Genomic DNA, 20,091 nt, shown 5'->3' with positions numbered 1-20,091 from the left:
GCTGTTATTTTTGGCGTAAAAAGGTTCCATTGCTATCTGCTGGGCAGACATTTTACAATAAATTCAGATCACAAGCCTCTCCAGAGCTTGTTCAATGAAAATAAACCAATACCCCCAATGGCCTCGGCTAGAATTCAGCGCTGGGCTCTAACGTTGGCTGCATATGACTACAGTTTCCGATATAAACCGGGGGAGGACCTTGGCAACGCAGATGCACTGAGCAGACTTCCTTTACCAGAAGGCCCACAAAAAGTGCCAATGCCAACCGAAACAGTTCTTTTATTGGAATGGCTCTCAACGTCCCCGTTAGATGCGAGACAGGTCAGCAAGGCTACCGAAAGAGACCCAGTGTTATCAAGGATACGCAGAATGGTTACAAATGGTTGGGTGGGGTTGCCAAATAGGGAAACCAAGCCTTATTTTAGCAGGAAACAAGAAATAAGCATCATGGAAGGTTGTCTCCTGTAGGGAGCACGTGTCATCATTCCACCTACACTGAGACCGCAAGTTCTAAAATTACTGCATGAGGCACACCCAGGGATAGTGCGCATGAAGTGTTTGGCACGGAGCTATGTGTGGTGGCCGAAAATGGACCAGGAATTAGAAAAGAAGGTCCAGGAATGTACCAGATGCCAAGCAAATCGGCATGCCCCTCCAGAGGCACCGCTACATCCCTGGAAATGGCCACAAAAACCATGGGAAAGAATTCATGTGGATTATGCTGGTCCTGTTAATGGAAAAATGCTCCTGGTGATAGTGGATGCGCATTCCAAGTGGATCGAGGTCCACCCGATGACCTCGTCCACAGCTGAGGCTACTATTGACAGACTCAGAGTCACTTTTGCTGCTTTAGGACTGCCAGAATCAGTTGTTTCCGACAATGGACCACAGTTTGTGGGAGAACTATTCAGGCAGTTTATGGTCCAAAATGGCATTAAGCACATTAAAACATCCCCTTATCACCCCTCCTCTAACGGTTTAGCAGAGAGGGCAGTTCAGACAATCAAGGAAGGATTAAAGAAAATGGAAAAGGGGAATATGGAGTCGAAACTGATCAGGTTTCTTTTCAAGTACAGGGTGACGCCCCAAGCCACCACAGGTAAATCACCAGCGGAGCTCCTGATGGGACGGAAACTTCGCACCCACCTGGATTTGCTATACCCAGATGAGAGAGCCAGGGTCGAGCAGAAACAGGCGCAACAGAAAGCAAATCATGATATACACGCCAGACAACGGTTCTTTAAGGTGGGGGACAGTGTGTTTGCTCGCAACTTTGGCACAGGGCCGCAGTGGTTGTCAGGCACCATAAGCAAACAGACAGGTCCAGTGTCATACGTTGTACAATTGCAAGATGGTAGAGCCTGCCGGAGACATGTGGACCATGTCCGTAGGGGTTTTCCTAAAGAACCTGAGACAGATATGCCGCAGCCTGACAGTCCCCAACTAGAAGTAGAGGACACTGTGTCTGACCAGCCCAGTGTGGACCAGGGTGACTCAAGGACAAAGACACAGGATCAGCTTGCAAACTATGAAGAAGAACAGGAGATTCTAGAAGACACTTCTGAGAATCAGGACATTACAGTGGGGGACCAAACAGAAGACACAGCCCCTTTGCGTCGCTCTAGTCGTATCCCGAAGTCTCGGGTACTGATGGACTGGTAAAAGCTAAAGCCAGATAGTTACAGGCAGTTACGGAAGAGAGGGCAGAATAATCCCTCATAATTGTCTGGAGGAACAGGGTAGTCCACCCCTGTCCTCATAGTGGGGTCAGGGATTGTTTGTGTTCTTGTTCTACATGTTATTATTAATAATAGTATTTTGTTTAAAAAAAAAAAAAGAAAATATAGGGGTTGACAAATACTTAAAGTGGGAGGAATGTAGAGTATTGGAGTGTTACAGCTTTAAGCAATGTATGCTAGAGAGGTCAAAGGGCAGAAGGCGGGAGCGAGATGAAAAAGGTTTTGTCTGGAGAACGGGGTCTGGTGCATGGCTGGTTTAATAAAAAAACAAGAGTTCACTTATTAAACACGTCTGGCGTGAATACTTTACACTCTTGACCAGCCGAATTGCGCACTGAAACAGAATTATCAAACAGACCGTTTACATTTTCAAGACAAACTGTTTTTAAGTCGATTACCATTTCTTAGTTTAATCAAATCAATAAAAACACCAGCTGTCCAATAATTTTAGTTTTCTTCGATTCCATTAAGTTGTTGACTTGTTAAATCTTTGCGTCTCTTGCTTTTTTTTTCAACTGATGTTTTGCTTGTAATTCTAGCCATTCTACTGTCATGCCTCCGAAAAGGTCAAATGTGACGAATGAAATGTCAGTCATGTTTAAAACCTTTAAAAGACCTCTCACAGCAATATCTATTTATTGCGAGTTGAATATGTAGTGTATTGATATTGTATTGAGTGAGCTGCGCTTCGGCAAAAAGAAGTTCCGCCGTTCATTTAACTGCAGGGTAAAAAATCAGCAGCAACCAATCAGCACGCAGCATCCAAACATTCCGTTTTATAAATAAAGATTATACTAACTGGAGGTTCGTAGCTCCAACTGTGGGGTTACCTCATGGATGCATGGCAACTTCACTGATTATGAATTCACCTAAATCAATTTATGCTGTAATCATCAATTTAAAAATAAAACATTTTAAAAATAAAACGTCTGTTTTTTCCCCCTCTCTGCAAATTCGTGTTAATGAAAATGAAACTAGAACCGGTCTTTAAAACTTTTTAAAATAACTTTGCTCACAGAAACAGGCCCACTCATCACATTGAAACAAAGAAAGGTAGGTCTACAGTTATTCTTAGTATTATAGTGATTTTTTTATGTGCTTATTTTTCAGCCAGCTATACTGTTTACTGGCCTGCCGAAAAGAAAAAAAATTCAGGTGGCACGCAAACAAAACAGTTTGAGAAGCACCGACCTGCAGCGTTACAGCACTTTCTGCACGCCCAGACTCATCAATCCTATATAGCTCTGCCACAGCTCTCTGGAGCAAAGGAATATCTCTGTAATGTTAAGCCCAGATTAACAGTACAGTGTAACGGTTGCTTTATGGAGCATAGTTCTTATTGTTAGTACAGCAGTCTCCATGTATAGGAACACCTCCCAAGAGAACACTTCACCTAAGGGAACCCCCTTGTGATGAAACTGATTTTTCCCATTGCAAATGCTCCGTCTAAAGGAACAAGAACTTTGCTTGAAAGAACACCTTGGCACCGATAGCGATTCGTTCACAATGGATACACTACTGTTTTTTAAAAAAGCGACTTGTCATCACGAGAGTGTCTTGAGGAACACTGATTGGCTTATTAAATTCTTTCCAGAACCAGCATCATATCACTGAATTGTTTTGTAATCTGATTTCCAGGAGTACACCTCATCGCTACAAAAGGGCATGTAAACAACAGCAGAATCTGCTGTTTCTCTTGCTACACATAGCTGGAAATTGTTTGAGCTCTTGAAAAAAAACCTGAATCAAGGCAGTGAGCAATTTGACGTTTCCCGTTCTAGTTGCTTCACCATTCTGTTAAATAATGTGCATGTCTTGTATATTGCTGCTGCATTTTGTAACGTGTGTAGGGGTGCTGTATTAATTTAGTTTGACAGTTAGTTTTTATTAAAATTAAGTTAACCATAAGTAACACACATTATTTTCGTCTCTGCCATTGTGATAGACCGAAACACACCGGCAGCTAATTTCATAGTAGTGTACATAGCCATTTAAGTGTTGTTTTGCTTTAGTTTTATTAATGTTAGTGTGTCTGTTGCTTTATTATTATAGTTTATTAACATACACTTGCCTTTTGTTTTGCTTTTATCAGTTCATTTCATATGTTAATGCATGTGCGTCATGACAAGTAATACATATGTATTTATATATTTATTGATTCAGATTGTGTCTGGTGGCTAACTCCGTCTTAGAGAACACTTTGGCTATAAGAACACTTTGCTTGCTTCCCAATGGGTGTTCTCTTAGCCGGAGATGACTGTAGCTAAATAAAATAAAAGCTCAGGGGTGCTCAGTGAGCTGAGAATATATCTCCAGACTCCCATTTCCACACCTGCACAGGAATGTTATTGACTGGGGAGAACAGGGCACTGAGCTCTCTCTCCAAGGACTAATGGGTTATAAGCAGCAGCAGGACCTGCCATCAAGCTGCAATCGACTTGTATTAATGGAGTCTAGTCTTGTAATAATGATCTATGCTTCCATATAAGGCTTGTTCATGCGCTGGTGCACTTCAAGTGAATCCAGGTGCATCCATCACAAAACCTGATCATAAATCTTCAGTTATACAAAAAGAAACTGAGGGAGACAAACATGTTCTAAAGAAGACAGCTCTGCGGGAACACCTGTCAAGCTGTTTTCTTTCTGTATCAGTTATTTTTTTAGTGTCACAGAAGGTTTTATGATCCACAGGGAGTCCACTGCAGCAGAGGTGATCTTTGAAAACTGCAGGGAAACATTTTTTTGTATGTGTTTTCATTTTTTTTTATTTCTGGTGTAAGTAAATTCAAAATTTAGACTGGATTGTATCAATTTGCAGTGTGAAAAAAGGGTTTTGAACATAAGATCTATACAATGTATTTTTATATGTTTTATTGTTATTATTTTAATAGATTTTTTCATGTTAACAAATGGCAAACACAATCCGACTTTGCCTGAAGTGTATTTCTTTTTTAATAAAAGGTTGACTGAGATTGTTGATCCCACTGAGTTTGTTTTGAGCTGTTGGGATTTAAATTGCAGCTTGGTTTGGTGTCACATATCAGGTAAATTCACCAGCGATAGGATAATTTACACAATCTCCGCAGTCTCAGTAGAGATGTGCTTGCTTTGAGAAACCTATTTCCACTGTGTGGCATCTCTCCCCACAAGATAAACACGTTTTAACATCACATTTTATCACAAAGGCCTTGTAAAGTCCAGACAAACAAATAGGTTTTTAGGCAACTACCAAGTTAGCACCTCCATACACCAGCCCTGAAGCCTGGCGAGACAGAACAGCACTGCACATCTGTACCCATCTCATGCTTAATAAAGACCTAAAAGGGACTCTTCTTAGGATTATTTAGGAATTTCCAGCACCATTTAGATTATAAGGTACTTGGTGCTCCAAAGCTGAAAAGCAACATCTCAAACCATGCATAAGCTTCTCTGTAGAGCATGTAACATGTTTGGAAAACACCAGGCAGAGACAAAAATACAGTTATATTCCATGTTTAAATTTAGTAGAAACAATAGAAAACCATTGCAGCCGAAGAGCTAGCGAGATTGACACTGAAGCGATTCTGCTCAGCTAAATACAATACAGTGCATCAGGACTTCATCAAAGAGAAATGACATGCCACTGCATTTCAAAGCAGACCACAGCACTGGACAAGGCTGTGTTCAGGAATATCATGTTCCTTTGTCATAGTCCTCAACCAGTATCTCTTGCATCCTACTATTTGTTACAGTAATGAGCCACTGTGTCTGAACAAAGCTGTGTCAGGTTCCTCTGGAGCAGTGTGAGCTCAGCAGGGAGTTGCAGCAGCCTCCCTCGTTACTGCACAGCTCATCATATTACCACGGCTCTAATTGGCTCCCAATCCCCACTCTAAATGCATATTACTCTCTACTGTACCACTTGTGACATTTCATCAAAAACTTGAATTGAATCATTGCAATCAATAACTATGCCTGAAATTCCAGAATGGGTCTTGGTTGGAATATCACTGCGAATGTATGAAATGCTGCTTTTTATGTTTTAATTGCTTGATGTTTTAAACATGTTGCTACTTACTGTGAGCTAAAACCGTATTGGAAACACATTATCTATGCATGATACCCTTCCTCACCAACTACACCACCCAGCTCCTGGTCCAGGCCTTGGTACTCTCCCGCCTAGACTACTGCAACTCCCTCCTGGCTGGCCTCCCTGCGTCTGCCACCCATCCGCTCCAGCTCATCCAGAACTCCGCTGCTCGCCTGGTGTTCTCTCTGCCTCACTTCTCCCATGCAACTCCACTACTCCGCTCACTCCACTGGCTACCGATCACCGCTCGCATCCAGTTCAAGACTCTTGTACTAGCCAACAGATGCCTTGACCAGACTGCACCCAGCTACCTCCAGACCCTCATCTCTCCCTACACCCCCACTCGACCTCTCCGCTCTGCCTGCACAAGAAGACTGGCTCTACCTCCTCTACGCTCCCCTGCCTTCAGAGCCCACTCCTTCTCCACCCTCGCCCCGCAGTGGTGGAATGACCTTCCTATAGATGTCAGGACTTCCCAGTCCCTGACCACATTCAGGCGCCTCCTCAAGACTCACCTCTTCAGAAAGCACCTGTAGAACTCCTCTGTTTCTCCCCTGGGACACATCACCCTTCCTTAAATGCGCTTTACTTGCTCTTATCTGCCCCCTATTTTACTGCATTTAATCCTGTACTTCAGAGTACTATAATCTGCCAAGTGTTGAATCTGTAGTATTTTGTATTTAATGATATCCTGATGTAACTATCACTGACACTGTTATCTGCTGTATTATTGAATTGTATTTTGTCACACATGTACTTGCTTGAACCAAAGTCATTGTATTCATCATTGTATTTATCTTGCTCTTAATTGTATTATTACTTGCACTGTGATTCTTGAAATGTATTTGTTTACGACTGTAAGTCGCCCTGGATAAGGGCGTCTGCTAAGAAATAAATAATAATAATAATAATAATAATAATAATAATAATAATAATAATAATAATAATAATAATAATAATAATAAATGATACGGGACAGTATTGGAAACCCATTATCCATGCATGATACGGGACTGTATTGAAAACCCATTATCCATTCTCAGCTTTTTTTAATTTTGCAGTTATTCTGGTTATCAGCAGTCAGCAGCAGTGTGGCTCAGTCAGAGGGAAGGGGCTTTATTTTAATACAGCTACAGCTACTGGCACTAATGTGTCTCAGTGCTGGGAGGACAATTAAACGCCCCTCCCCCTGCACGGTCCCAGGAATGTGGAATGTATGCCACAATTAGAGATGCAGTTTTTTTCCTTCTGAAATCTCTTCATTCGCTACACACAAGTGGGCATTTCAATTTGAGATCAGGCTTTTCCACATTATACTGTTGTGACGGGGTGCCCACCCCTTGTGTATATTTATTTATGTTTTCATTTGTATTATTATTATATGTGTTAATATGCGGGCGGCCAAAGGCCATCTGTCATTGTTATCTATTATTTGAGACCGGCGAAAAAGTCTTATAAGGTATAGTTGGGTGGATGGGGTTAAATCCCCACTCTTATAAAATCTCATGGGAATGTGGCTGGAACCTTAATAAGGTAATTATTTGATTAATAGGTAATTAAGGCTCCAGCCACAGAATATAAAAAGACCCACTCCAGGTTCATTAGAGGGAGAGCTTGAGAGAGCTTAGAAGACGGAAGTAAATATAGAGAAAGAGAGCGCGAATGCTACCCGACTACAGAGTGAAAGGTACTCATTTTTAGGAGTGGTTATTATTGTTTATGTTTGTTTTATTTCGGCCAATGTGCCCTTTCTTTTGTGTTTTGTAAAAGTGTTTTTGTTTTATTATTTAATAAATATACAGCTGCGGCCGTTTTAGCACCGTACCTCCATCTGTCTGTGTACTGCTTCCCTGGTCTGACATCACCACCCATGCCACACAAAGCCATCCTTGTGACAACTGTGTATAGCACTTTTGATTGGTTGTGGTATATGTGCTCAGCAATAGGTTTTCCACCTCGAATAGACATGGCATCCACCAATCAGGAAGTTCATTAGCAGGCAATAGCCCACAGCAGATGGGCTCTAAAACATTAAAACAGAATGGGCTGCCTAAATGATATAACAATGTAGTGTGTGTGTGTGTGTGTGTGTGTGTGTGTGTGTGTGTGTGTGTGTGTGTGTGTGTGTGTGTGTGTGTTTTGTTTTAGTATCATTTGCTCTGGTCCCTACTGAGATCTTAAAATGTTGCTGCCTAAATATATTATAGATAGCCTTGCTATGAACTCTTAAGGCTTGCTTTTCTGCTGATTAGCACTAATGTTGGACTGTCTTACTATAAGGTAACATTAGTTTGCCACTTTTCAAACACAGTTGCATTTTACCACACTTACTGAAGCAGATTTTCTGCAGGTTTCATGGGATTGTATTATTAATTGATTGTGAACTCATGCTTGCTCTCATGCCCTCTACAGTATGAGCTGCTGAAGTCCTTCCCTCTGGAGCTTTCTCCAGTGAAGCAACAGATTTATCACCAAAAAAACACACACAGCATTTGTTCAGATGACAGTTATTTTTTCGAAGGCTTTATTAAAGGAGTCTGCTAGATAATGAAATCTCGCCTGTGCTTCAGTTGCTGCTTGAGAAAGAGTGGAGGAAAGCCAAGCTCAAATTGCTTTGTGCTCTGCTGCTAAGTGTGAACTCCCTGAACAGTAAGAGAATATACATGGACCCGTCGTTGTGACAGTCTTGGGGGGGGGGTGTGTGTGTTGCAGCGCTACAATAATGAATCACACAGCAGCGCAGAGTCTTTAAGATTCAGAGGCTTGTTGGTCTGCACATTTACAGGTTTTGCACCATTGTGTTTGATCAACCCAACAGCATTCCTCCCTAGCCCCTTATCCCCCTACTCTGGTGCCAAACTACAACAAACCGTATGACCAGCTAATTCAATGCATTTGAATATGAACATCAAAAGGATTTTATTTAAAATGTTTAATGTGTTCAACTCACTGGAAACAAGCAACAGGGAGATGGATTTGTTTTACAGGCTTCACAGATACAGTGTTGGCTGGGACCCACAGAGGGAAGAGACAGCTAGTCTCAGATACTGGTCTCTATGGCCCTGAATATGAAAGCTTTTGTTCTGATTAAAAATTAAAAATTGCCAGGAAAGATGAGAACAGTGGAAAAACCCCAATTCCGACAGTATGAGGAATGTTACGGACGTTAAGTGGGTATCTAATTAACATACCCCCTCATGCAAAAATCAAAAGGGTTGGTGTGGTGGGATTGAGTATTTTCCGTCTGAAGTGGTTCGCCTGTTTCAAAGAGTCCTTGTGGAGATGATAACCTATTTCAAACAGGCTGCATCTAAAAAGGGTCTGATGTGGGCGCAGTGACTACTTTGGTAATGGAGCCCAATGTGCTAGAGATTGCTGCGATTTTAGAGGATGAAAGAGATAATGTAGCTGCTATGGCAAAATAAACAAATAAACAAATACATACATGAATAAATAAACAAATATATGAATAAATAAATACATGTCTATATATTTATTTCAACATGTATTTATTTATTTATATATTTATTTATGCTTTAACTAATTCATTTACCTATTTTTCATTTTGGCATAAAATATCCTCTATAACCGAAACTATAATTTAATACAGTATACATTAAAAAAGTTACATTAAAATAGGAGTTCTCTAACTTTGCTTTTTTCTCTCTGTCCTGACGTTGCTTTATTATTGTGTTCTATTAAATGTATCTTCTCTTCTTTCTCCGTATCTCATGAAACACATGCCTGTTTTGTTTTTCTCTGCCTTTGCTACCTTTTTCAATCCCACCTGCCCATTGATTGGAATCCTGAAATGACGTAAAAACTGTCATTTGCATCATTAACATAAACAGATAGGTGTTCCATTTAAATACTTTTATTGAGAGGAAAAGTAGTTCCTTGCGCCAAGTTATCAGCGAGAACTGCCAGACTCTCTATACAGCAAGGATAGTTTTCATGTTTTCAGGGTATTGGCGCAACGAAAGTAAATCACCCAAAAGCACCATTTCACTTTTACTGTGTAGTTCCCAACACTCTTAGGTTAAATGTAGAAAAAAGGTCAATACCTGTCATACAGTAAGATAAATAAGTCGCCAAAGTAAGGTAAGACTGTCCTTTCACTCCCAGCGGTTTTTTTTTTTTTTGCAGTTTTTATGCACGCATATGTATATTACAGGAGATCCGAGTTTAATGACAATTAACTTGTTTTGTCAAAATGGAAATATACTGGGGAACACACTTACTGTGACGTCTGTATCATTTATATTAAATGATTCATTTCTGTTTTATTATTATTATTTGTTTATTTAGCAGATGCCTTTATCCAAGGCGACTTACAGAGACAAGGGTGTGTGAACTATGCATCAGCTGCAGAGTCACTTACAATTACGTCTCACCCGAAAGACGGAGCACAAGAAGGTTAAGTGACTTGCTCAGTGTCACACGAGTCAGTGGCTGAGGTGGGATTTGAACCAGAGACCTGCAGGTTACAAGTCATTTTCTTTAACCACTGGACCACACAGCCTCCTTTTAAAATGGAACATTTGCCTGCATAAAATATACATAAAAAAAAGTCTGCCATGCGTGGGATTTGAAATAACCACCAGTTTGCAAACGTGTTGTGGTATTATCCGTGGTATACGATTAGTTTGAGAACAGAAGCAGTATTTTGAAAATGAGGTCAGCCAGCTGAAAATTCTCAGGACTTCTTTTTTACATTTTGGAGATTTTGGAGATTTTTCGAGTCATCTTCATCTCATCATCATCATCATCATCATCATCATCATCATCACTCTGAGATTCTGATCTTGATCGCTGAAAAATGTTGGTTTCCAGTCAGTGTAAAGCTCATTGTGATACTATATAAAAAGGAACGTTAATTTCAGGGAATTAGCTATGCTGAAGGATAGCCTATATATTTGGTAAATTATTATTATTATTATTATTTATTTCTTAGCAGACGCCCTTATCCAGGGCGACTTACAGTCGTAAACAAAAATAAATAAATAGATTAATAAGCATTGAAATAAATGAATACATAAATCAATACATAGACATGTCTTTCTTTCTTTATCTATCTTGATATTTCTTTCTTTTTCACTATCAGATATAAACACTGCCATTTAATATTGTATGAAACAAAAATAAATATACTCAAGTTCTTGTTCAATTGTATTTTAGTGAAGATTTTTGTGTATTTTTACTTTCAAATTACAAAATATATTGCAACGACCCAGACAATTGCTTTGTTGCAGGACTTGTTGTCTGTTCAGTTTGTCTCATCTGTCTTTTATGTTACATGTATTGTAAGGGGAACGGGTCATGCCGTTACTTAGCATGGAAAGGGGGAGTGAGTGAATGAGTGGGGAGAATGTGTGTTTCTGTTTTCGGGGGTTGCAGAGCATGGATGTGACTGGTTGATGAGCCTGACAGTGGTGTTAAACGACTGGAGGATATATAAGGGGGTGCATGAGCCTGGGGACTGGAGACAGTCTAACGCTGAACTTGAATGAGAAACTGTGAGCGACTGAGAGAGCGTGAAAACTAAAACTTAGGGTTATTATTTTGGTGCCGTGAATTCTGGCCCCTGACAGGAATTCTCTGTAGTTTCAAATAAAACAAACATTTTGAGAATTCAACACCGTCTCCCTGAGTACTACTTCCTAAACATGAAAACGTTACAATATACTAAATGAACGGATCAAGCTTATTATGATAGTTTGCAAAATCAGATGAAAGCTTTCAATACAATCGGGATAACACATAATCATGATTTACAAAATCAGATGAAAGCTTTCAATACAATCGGGATAACACATAATCATGATTTACAAAATCAGATGAAAGCTTTCAATACAATCGGGATAACACATAATCATGATTTAAAAATCAGATGAAAGCTTTCAATACAATCGGGATAACACATAATCATGATTTACAAAATCAGATGAAAGCTTTCAATACAATCGGGATAACACATAATCATGATTTACTGCTATACTACTTGCAAGTGTTGTAAAATAGAAGGACAACCTTGTTGGTGTGAAAGCTAGGGTAGCTGCATTGGAAGCACACAGGGTTTATATTGCAAACAAATAATTAAATGTATTTTATTTTTGTGTATAATTGGGGCAACCTTGCCCAGCACAAAGCAAATAGGCACAACTGGTTTCAGGAACAATAAAAGCATCAAGTTAAGTTAGAAGGAACAATTGGGGCAACCTTGGCCCCCACCACTTTGACAGTTGTGACTATTTGCTTTGTGCTATGCAAGGTTGCCCCAATTGTTTCTTGAAACGGCTTGTGTTTTTGATATCTCCACTTTAAATGGCTGGGCACTTTTGATAACGTGACGTTTTTTCACATTTCCAATGTGTTTTTGTTTCCGATATAGAAATTGCACCTATTCCACCTGTTGGAAAACAGCTGAAAAGTGTTTCATTTTATGATGGAAACAACATTCGGGATAGTCATGTTAAAACAGACGGAGACAGTGAGTTTCAGACTGTCGGAAGACAAGTCTGATATTCAGGGCATATTCAGTCTGTACTACAATTCAGACCAACCTGAAGCTCCCAGTATGTCTAGTTATACAAACATAGAAAATATCATGTTTTAAATATTGTTAAAATCAACATTAAACTGCATCAAGCTCAAAGAACCCTACATAACTGTATTTTACAGGTTATGGAAGCTGTAAAACATAAAATATCACTGATCCCCATTAAATTGACTGTGATTTAATGAACAATAATTGCTGGAAAATTACTGTAATTAGATATAATAATCGGTAATTTTCCCTTCTAAAATGCAAATCATGTGTGTTAAATTTCACACAAAAATACATATTGCTAGATGGAGCCCATCTAACTCTTTGAAATGCTATGGCGTGACATTTTTGCCGCTGAATGGTCTAAATTTAAACACTTGTATTTAGTTGGCATTAGCCACACAGCAACACATTGAAAAGTATTTATGCCTGACATTTATCTTTGCTAGTGGGCGGAAATTACTGCAGCAGAAGAAAATGGAACGTAGAGTACATACTGTATAAATAGAAAAGAAAAGCATTCAGAACTAAGAATGGAACTCTTGAGTCTAAACCTGGTGTTCCGAATCCAAGTATTCCAGACAGCACAGTTTAATAGTCTATCTGATAATAAACAGCAAATCCATTTACAGCAAGACCAGCCTGATCAATCCTCTTTCTGTACTGTTTAATTGTCCAAAGTTTCATGTATTAGTTTCCTCATTACATTTCCATCTGTGTACAGGGTTCAATGTATCCGTGTCCCCCCAAAACATAATGCTAACTTTCTTATTTTTGCAATGAGGTGCACAAAACAGAGTTTAACATTTTCTGACAGGTTGATATCTGGTCAGCCAAGTTGCCAGTTTCCTTGTGATACTTGAGTCACTCTCAGATGTATTTTGAGAAGAAACCGTCAATTCCTTGCGTACCTTAAATGGCAGGAAGTGGTGTAGTCGCCAGGATGGCTTGTCCTGTCAAATTGGGTTTGAGGGTTAATTTGGTAGCATTAGCCTTGCCCTGGTATTGATTAGGTACCGTGGTGTCAGCCCTACTGTACACTGAATATTCATCAATATTGGCACACACTGAATTGCTCTTGTATGTCGCGAGTTCCCTCTTTAAGGAGGTTTCATTTAAATGTAAATTTCTGAATTGAAAGCAGAACATGGCAGTAAACACTGTAGACAAAAAACTAAACAGAACAAAAAACCCTGCATAGCGATGAGTCGCTGTTATTAATAGATACAAACATGCCATAATGGGAAAAAAATACACTCTGACGGATAAAACAAGACATGAGTCTCCCATAAATGTAATCCTGTCTGTCGTTGTGACACTGTCACTGTATTCAGACACTGGAGACTGCAGTAAGTTGGCATTATCAGGAACCCTGGCATGACACATTGGTGAGTTGTCTGGCTCGTGGCCCAGTGGAGCTCGATGAAGGTTGATCTATCTGTACTGTACTCTATTGAGCATTAAGCTGTCAGATAGGTTGCCAGGCTCAGGCTGCTGCTACACGTGTCATTCATTCCGAGAACATCAGTGGGACCAGGAGGCTCTTCTACTCTTTAATTGCTTTCCTTTGTTGTGTAATGCCAACCGCTTTCACACGACACAAGACAGAACTTCTAATCTAGCTCCTTCTACCTCAGGGCAGTTAAACTGTGTGCTCGTTCATGAAACTGTTTTAAAAAGATATATTGCCGCTGATGCTTTCCGTCTTCATAAACATGCATTGAACATTGTTACTGTATAATCTATAAGAAAAAAAAACAACTAAATCCATCTGCATGAATTTTTCATCTTGTAAAAACTTGCTAAGCTCTTTCTGACTCGATTTCTCCCCCGCTCAGGGTCTTTGTTCTGTCTTTCAAACAGAAAATTGATTTATTCATTTGTTTCTACAAAGAAAGCTTGCACAGTTGCAGTGATTTACTGTACTGTGACACACACAGTGCCAGGTTGTGTAACCTGCATAAAGGCAGCATATGGTGAGGGGTCTGGGGACAGTCCTGTCACTTTTCAATTAAGATTTCAGTGACACCTACAAAGTCATTGTTTTCTTCTTTATCTCCAGCTGATTGCTGCACAGAAAACATTTCCACTAATGTGTTTGTCTCGTTCCATGTCACGTGACATGTGTGTTGGAGAGAAACAGCAGCATGTAAGCTTCTTACTGTAGTACTCTTACTTGAGAAGATGACACAATGTTATTTGTACATCTTGAAGTCATGCAGTACATGAATACCCAATGGAAGACTATATACAAAGAAAATGAAACAATGCACATGTGACAGCAGATCTGACAGGCTGACAGTAGGAGCTCAGAGGGCAGGTGCTTCTGTAGTAAAGACTGCACAGATTACTGATTGTGACAGAGACAGAATGTTTCTTGGTGATAGCTCTCCCTCCCGACCTGTGAGGGCGCTGTGTAAAGGGAACAGAGTGCCCTGGACTGGATGGCCAGACAATTCATTCCCAGGGTTAGGCAGAAGTCAGTCATCTAGAAAGGGGGCAGAGCTATGGTACACTAAATCATCGACCCGGAAGGGAAACAATGTGGCAGATGCGGATTGGAGGAGCGGTTGCAATCGTTAACCAAGGGGTCATGATTGACAGTATATAAGGGGACGTCCCCTTTTGTACCGTCAGTCATGCACCCTTGGTTGCAACCATTTCTTCTCCAATCCGCGGTTGCCACCACATTGCCCCTGCATTATCTTTCGGCAAACACATGTACCATGCAAGGTCTAATGTATTTAATCAAATATTTTAAACACAGATATCAAACAAAATCACATAAAATGTGAACAAAAATACAGATCAAAGAATCATAAGTTTTCAGTATGAAACGTGACATTACAAAGTTAGTAATGAGCATTAACACAATCCTGGCAGCATTGATGCAGAGACCTGATCAGCCTCTAGATAGACTGCTGTGGGATGTTCCACCACTCTTCTTGTGCAGCTGCAGCCAGCTGGTGAAGGTTGGCTGGTCGCGGTTTTCTCCTGTGGATGGCACTGGTGATTAGGTCCCTCAGATGTTCTATTGGACTCAGGTCAGGAGAAAATGCTGACCACAGCAAAACCTCAACATTGTTTGTTGTGCAATTGTAATACTAGAACTATGTGGTCTTGCATGGTCCTGCTGGAAAATGGATACTTTCGGAAAGGCTTGCAGGAACGGAAAAACTGTTTCCTCAAGGACTTTGTCAATGTATCGCTGAGCAGTAAGTTTGTCCTCAATCTGCAACAAAAGATGTTCTTGTGTTAAAGGAGATTCCTCCCCACATCATCACACTTCCACCGCCGCACCAGTTAGCTTGAACAATGCAATAGTCAGCATAACGGTCCTGGGCCGGTGTGGTGACCCTCTGCCTTCCAGGACGTGGCCTGTCCCTCACACAGACGGTTTCCTGGTTTCTCTGGACTAGTCTGCTGATTGTTGAAGCAGAACATCTCATTCTCTGGGCAACTTCTCTCACAGACAGGCCGCCTTCAATCATGCTGATAGCAGCCAGGCGATCTTCATTACTCAAGTGATACATGGATGTATCTTTCACTGTTCTTTGACTTGCAGTGCCTTAGTCTCAAACGCACTGTCAAGCAAGGTCTGCACCCAACAGCGTCTAAATCATTGGACATGATCACCCTCTTGGACTTGGAGAATTAGCATCTAAATTAGCAACGGCCACAGAAAACCCTAGAAAAAAACAACATCTACTAGGGGCTCCCGAGTGGCGCATCCGGTAACGGCACTCTGCGTGGAGTGCAGGATGCGCCCTATAGCCTGGATGTCGCCGGTTCGAGTCCAGGCTATTCCATTGCTGACCGTGGGCGGGAGCTCCCAGGGGGCACCGCACAACTGGCCGAGTGCCGCCCAGTGGGGAGGGTTTAGGTCGTCCAGGGTGTCCTTGGCTCACCACGCTCCAGTGACCCCTGTAGACTGGCGCCGGCACTGGGTGCCTGCGGGCTTGCCTGTAAGCTGCCCAGAACTGTGTTGTCCTCCGACACTGTAGCTCTGGGCTGACTGCATGGCAGGCCTGCAGAGTGAAAAGAAGCAGTCGGCTGACGGCACACGCTTTGGAGGACAGCGTGTGTTCATCTTCGCCACTCCCGAGTCAGCGCAGGGGTGGTAGCGGTGGGCTAAGCCTAAATACAATTGGGCATTTCAAATTGGGAAAAAAACTAGGTAAAAATTAATTGGTGACTACTAAATTAAAAAAAAAAAATCTACTGTTTTTTCTTTTCTGGATTTATTCTGTTGCCACTTATTATGACAAGTGAAATACATCGCAATGTACAGCTGGATGACCATTATTAATAATACAATGTAATCTGTATTAAAGACCAGTCCTGTTCACACTGACTGCCATGCTGAGTCCCTGTGCAGGATGTGTATCTGACTGGTCCATACACACCAGAGCTCAGCGGTGCATTGAAGGAGCCTGGCTGTGCATTAGAAGGTCCCCATTTACAAAGCTCTGACTCATCACTTATTACATGAACATGTTTTTTTTAATGAAAGTCAGTTGATGATTAAAATGCAGTTCAATATGAATGAAAGTGTCTGTCATTGCCTTTTTTGTTGTTCTTGGATAATTTGGCCTCCCTTAATCTGTACAGCATCTTAGAAACAGTTTGCCAGCAAAAACCATCAGAATACAGGCATACAAGCACATGACCACAGAATTGAGCAGATCCTTTTTCTGCAAGAGTCCCGCTTGGCATTGTAACAAGCAGACAGTTAGGCTTTCTGTTTACAATTTCCTCCCTCAATGATTGAGGTCAAACATCAGTTGGAAAGCCATCGATTCCAGCAGCATGCAAAATGAAGGGCAGCAAATAAGAGGCAGCTGTGTGAGAATACCTTTAGATTTCTAATAAAATAGCAAAAAAGACAATTTGCTCTCCAATACAGGAGCTGTGTTTATTCCTGGAATGGATTTTATTTTGTTTTTGATATCCAGAACAAACAAACACCAACTATTTCAACCTCACAGACTTGAGTTTCCATTGGACATCCTGCAAGGGGCAAAGACTTGAGACTTGAAACCAGTCCAGCAGCAGCAATGTGTTGGCACACAATAAGAAAGCTGAATGCATCAGCTGGTTACTGGGCTAGTTAAAGCCATAAGATAAAACAAAAACAGGGAGTCTCCAAAAACACTGTTGTACTGCAGTAGCATTTAAATCCGGGTTACTAACTTTCACAATACTGTTTCTTGTGTATAGGATTTCGGTACAGAGTTGTCATTTACAGGCTATACAGTTTAAATGAAACGTATTTCTAAATATATATATATATATATATATATATATATATATATATATATATATATATATATATATATATATATATATATATATATATATATATATTACATTAGAGTAAAGAATAAAGATATAATGTGAATATATACAGTGAATGTGTCTTAATAGGGTTTTATTTCTACTTCTAATTGTATATTTATGAAACGATCTGTTTAAAATAGTGCAATAACAAAAATCTCTTTAAAACACTGCTGCCTCCTAGTGGTCAAATTGGTTATTACCAGCACCTTGTGTTCGCATATTTATTCCCCGCTAGGTGTGTGGAGTTCTGCTCAGAAGATACCTCGCAGTGGAGCAGGTCTCCTTATGTTTCCTTCATAAATGTCTACTTTCTTTTTATTGATGTGTGTGTGTGTGTGTGTGTGTGTGTGTGTGTGTGTGTGTGTTCGTGTGTGTGTGTGTGTGTGTAATGCATGGATGAAGGCTATATTTTTATATTTTTATCCTGAGCCATTCGAAAAAAGGCATAATACCACAGTAGTGACTTCAAATAGTGATAATTTCTCTAAAGAAAAATATACTTGAGCTTTGACCCATTCAATTCCTCGGGACCATCACTTTCAATTCAAACACAGAATGTCTCGTTTTCAATCACTTGAAAACAACCACAGTACAGAAATGTTCATTAATGATCAACAAAATGAGAATACGTTAAAAAAAAAAAAAGATGTAACGCTGGTACATTCGTATCTCAGAGAAACTGGAGAGGAACGGGAAATTAAAACAAGGTAAAGGCAATCATCCAAATAAAACTGAAGCACTAACAGATAACGACACAGAACATCTGTACAGTGCTGAAAAACAACTGTACTGCTGAACCTCGTCTTCTTTAATATTAGCTTCACAAGGGTATCTATCCATGTATTATAAAAAAATAATAATAAATGGACCTTTTCAGTGAGATACAGGAAAACAATTCCAGCTCGGGTTTCTGTGACAGTTTATAACTCGACCTTCGGTCTCGTAATTTATGATGTCACAGAAACCCTAGATGGAATTATTTTCCTGTAACTCACTGAAGCCCATTTATTATAGACAGACAGACAGATAGATAGATAGATAGATAGATAGATAGATAGATAGATAGATAGATAGATAGATAGATAGATAGATAGATAGATAGATAGATAGATAGATAACCGTTCTGCTTCTCCGTTTAAGATTTACATTGTCCAACCTCTTGTATTTGCAATGTATGATCTATTCACAGGACTACCAAAACATTCTCTCCAGAATTACAGTGAACTCATGTTGAAGTGTATTAGTAATGTAAGGGACCGAATACCTGGAGTGTTGAGTAAAGCTCTGTGTCATGTACATTACTTGACATCAGTATTCGTGTTTTACAGGACTCCACTAAACCAGCTGGGTTTGAAATACCTGGCAAGATGCTTGCATACCACCCTTATTCTGAACAGAAGCTGCTGAACAGAAGCTGCTGAACCCTTTCTGGCATGCAAAATAAAACCGGTACAGACATCCTTACACCTCCTATCCTGCTAATGAAATGGAGTGATGCAAAAACCTGAGAGGGAACTAAAAGTAAACGAGTTCACACAGTGACGATATAATGATGCATAAGACACAATTAAAACAACTGTTCAATATACTAGTAGTAGTAGTATTGCTTTTGTAATACTAGTATTAAAAAAATGCAAACGTCCACTCATAACTGGCATGGACTAGGTCCATTAATAGACCCTTACCTGCAAGACACAGTAATCTCGACTTTGGTGGCTGGAATATTGCCTGTGATGGGGTCAAACTCACTCACAGAGGCCATATCATCCAGTTTGTCCATAACGTCTCCCTCCATGGGCATCCAAAGATCCGAGTCGCTCCTTGCTCCAGACAGGCTTCCCCAATAAATACTAAAGTCCAAGCCGCAAAACGGAGTCCTCACACAGAGAGAGGGAGACGGGTCGGCAGCCCCCTGTGTGATCCCTGGGAAGGATGGCAAGGTGCAAAACGAGGTGAAAATGTTTATCAGAGGCGAGTTACAGCATTGCACTACCCAGCGCACGGGATCTAATTCTGCCAGCACAAGACAACTACTTCTGTGAAGAAATCTTCTTCCAGCGAAAGCCCAGTGGAGGGACTGCAATCGAGAAACCCCGCCCACATATTATTACATGCAGCCCATGCCGGAGTGTACATCGAGTGTACATCAATGTCGACACATTAAGATCAATTCTGAATCACCGTTGACTATTTTTTTTTAACACCAGGGCAATCGATTTAAGACATAGTATTGTGCATTTTAGCTTCAATTAAATTAACCCTAAATAAGCTAGGGTGTAACTTAATTGTCATATACCTTAGAATTCTCAGGTCCAGCACTCTGTAACGCTGGACAGCTCCCGTCACGCGCGACAATCTCCTATGGAGCCGCTAAGGAACCCAGTTCCATCATTTCC

General features: G+C 40.4%; 1 protein-coding gene across 2 annotated transcripts in view; it reads right to left on the bottom strand.

The window, feature by feature from the left end:
* Nucleotides 1-19,833, bottom strand: part of LOC117964436 (copine-8-like) — a 148,727-nt gene extending 128,894 nt beyond the window's left edge. Inside the window, exon 1 of one of the 2 annotated variants that reach the window (XM_059004783.1) lies at nt 19,381-19,833. In XM_059004783.1, the coding sequence (XP_058860766.1) occupies nt 19,381-19,496 (116 nt within the window). In that variant the 5' untranslated portion in view covers nt 19,497-19,833. The remainder of the gene's footprint in view (nt 1-19,380) is intronic. The other variant, XM_059004784.1, reaches the window with a different exon arrangement.
* Nucleotides 19,834-20,091: the final 258 nt, after the last annotated feature.

The sequence above is a fragment of the Acipenser ruthenus genome, chromosome 30 (genome assembly GCF_902713425.1).
Source record: "Acipenser ruthenus chromosome 30, fAciRut3.2 maternal haplotype, whole genome shotgun sequence".
NCBI lineage: Eukaryota > Metazoa > Chordata > Actinopteri > Acipenseriformes > Acipenseridae > Acipenser > Acipenser ruthenus.
The sequence above is the reverse complement of the archived record's forward strand: the minus strand, read 5'-3'. Positions and strand labels throughout refer to the sequence as shown.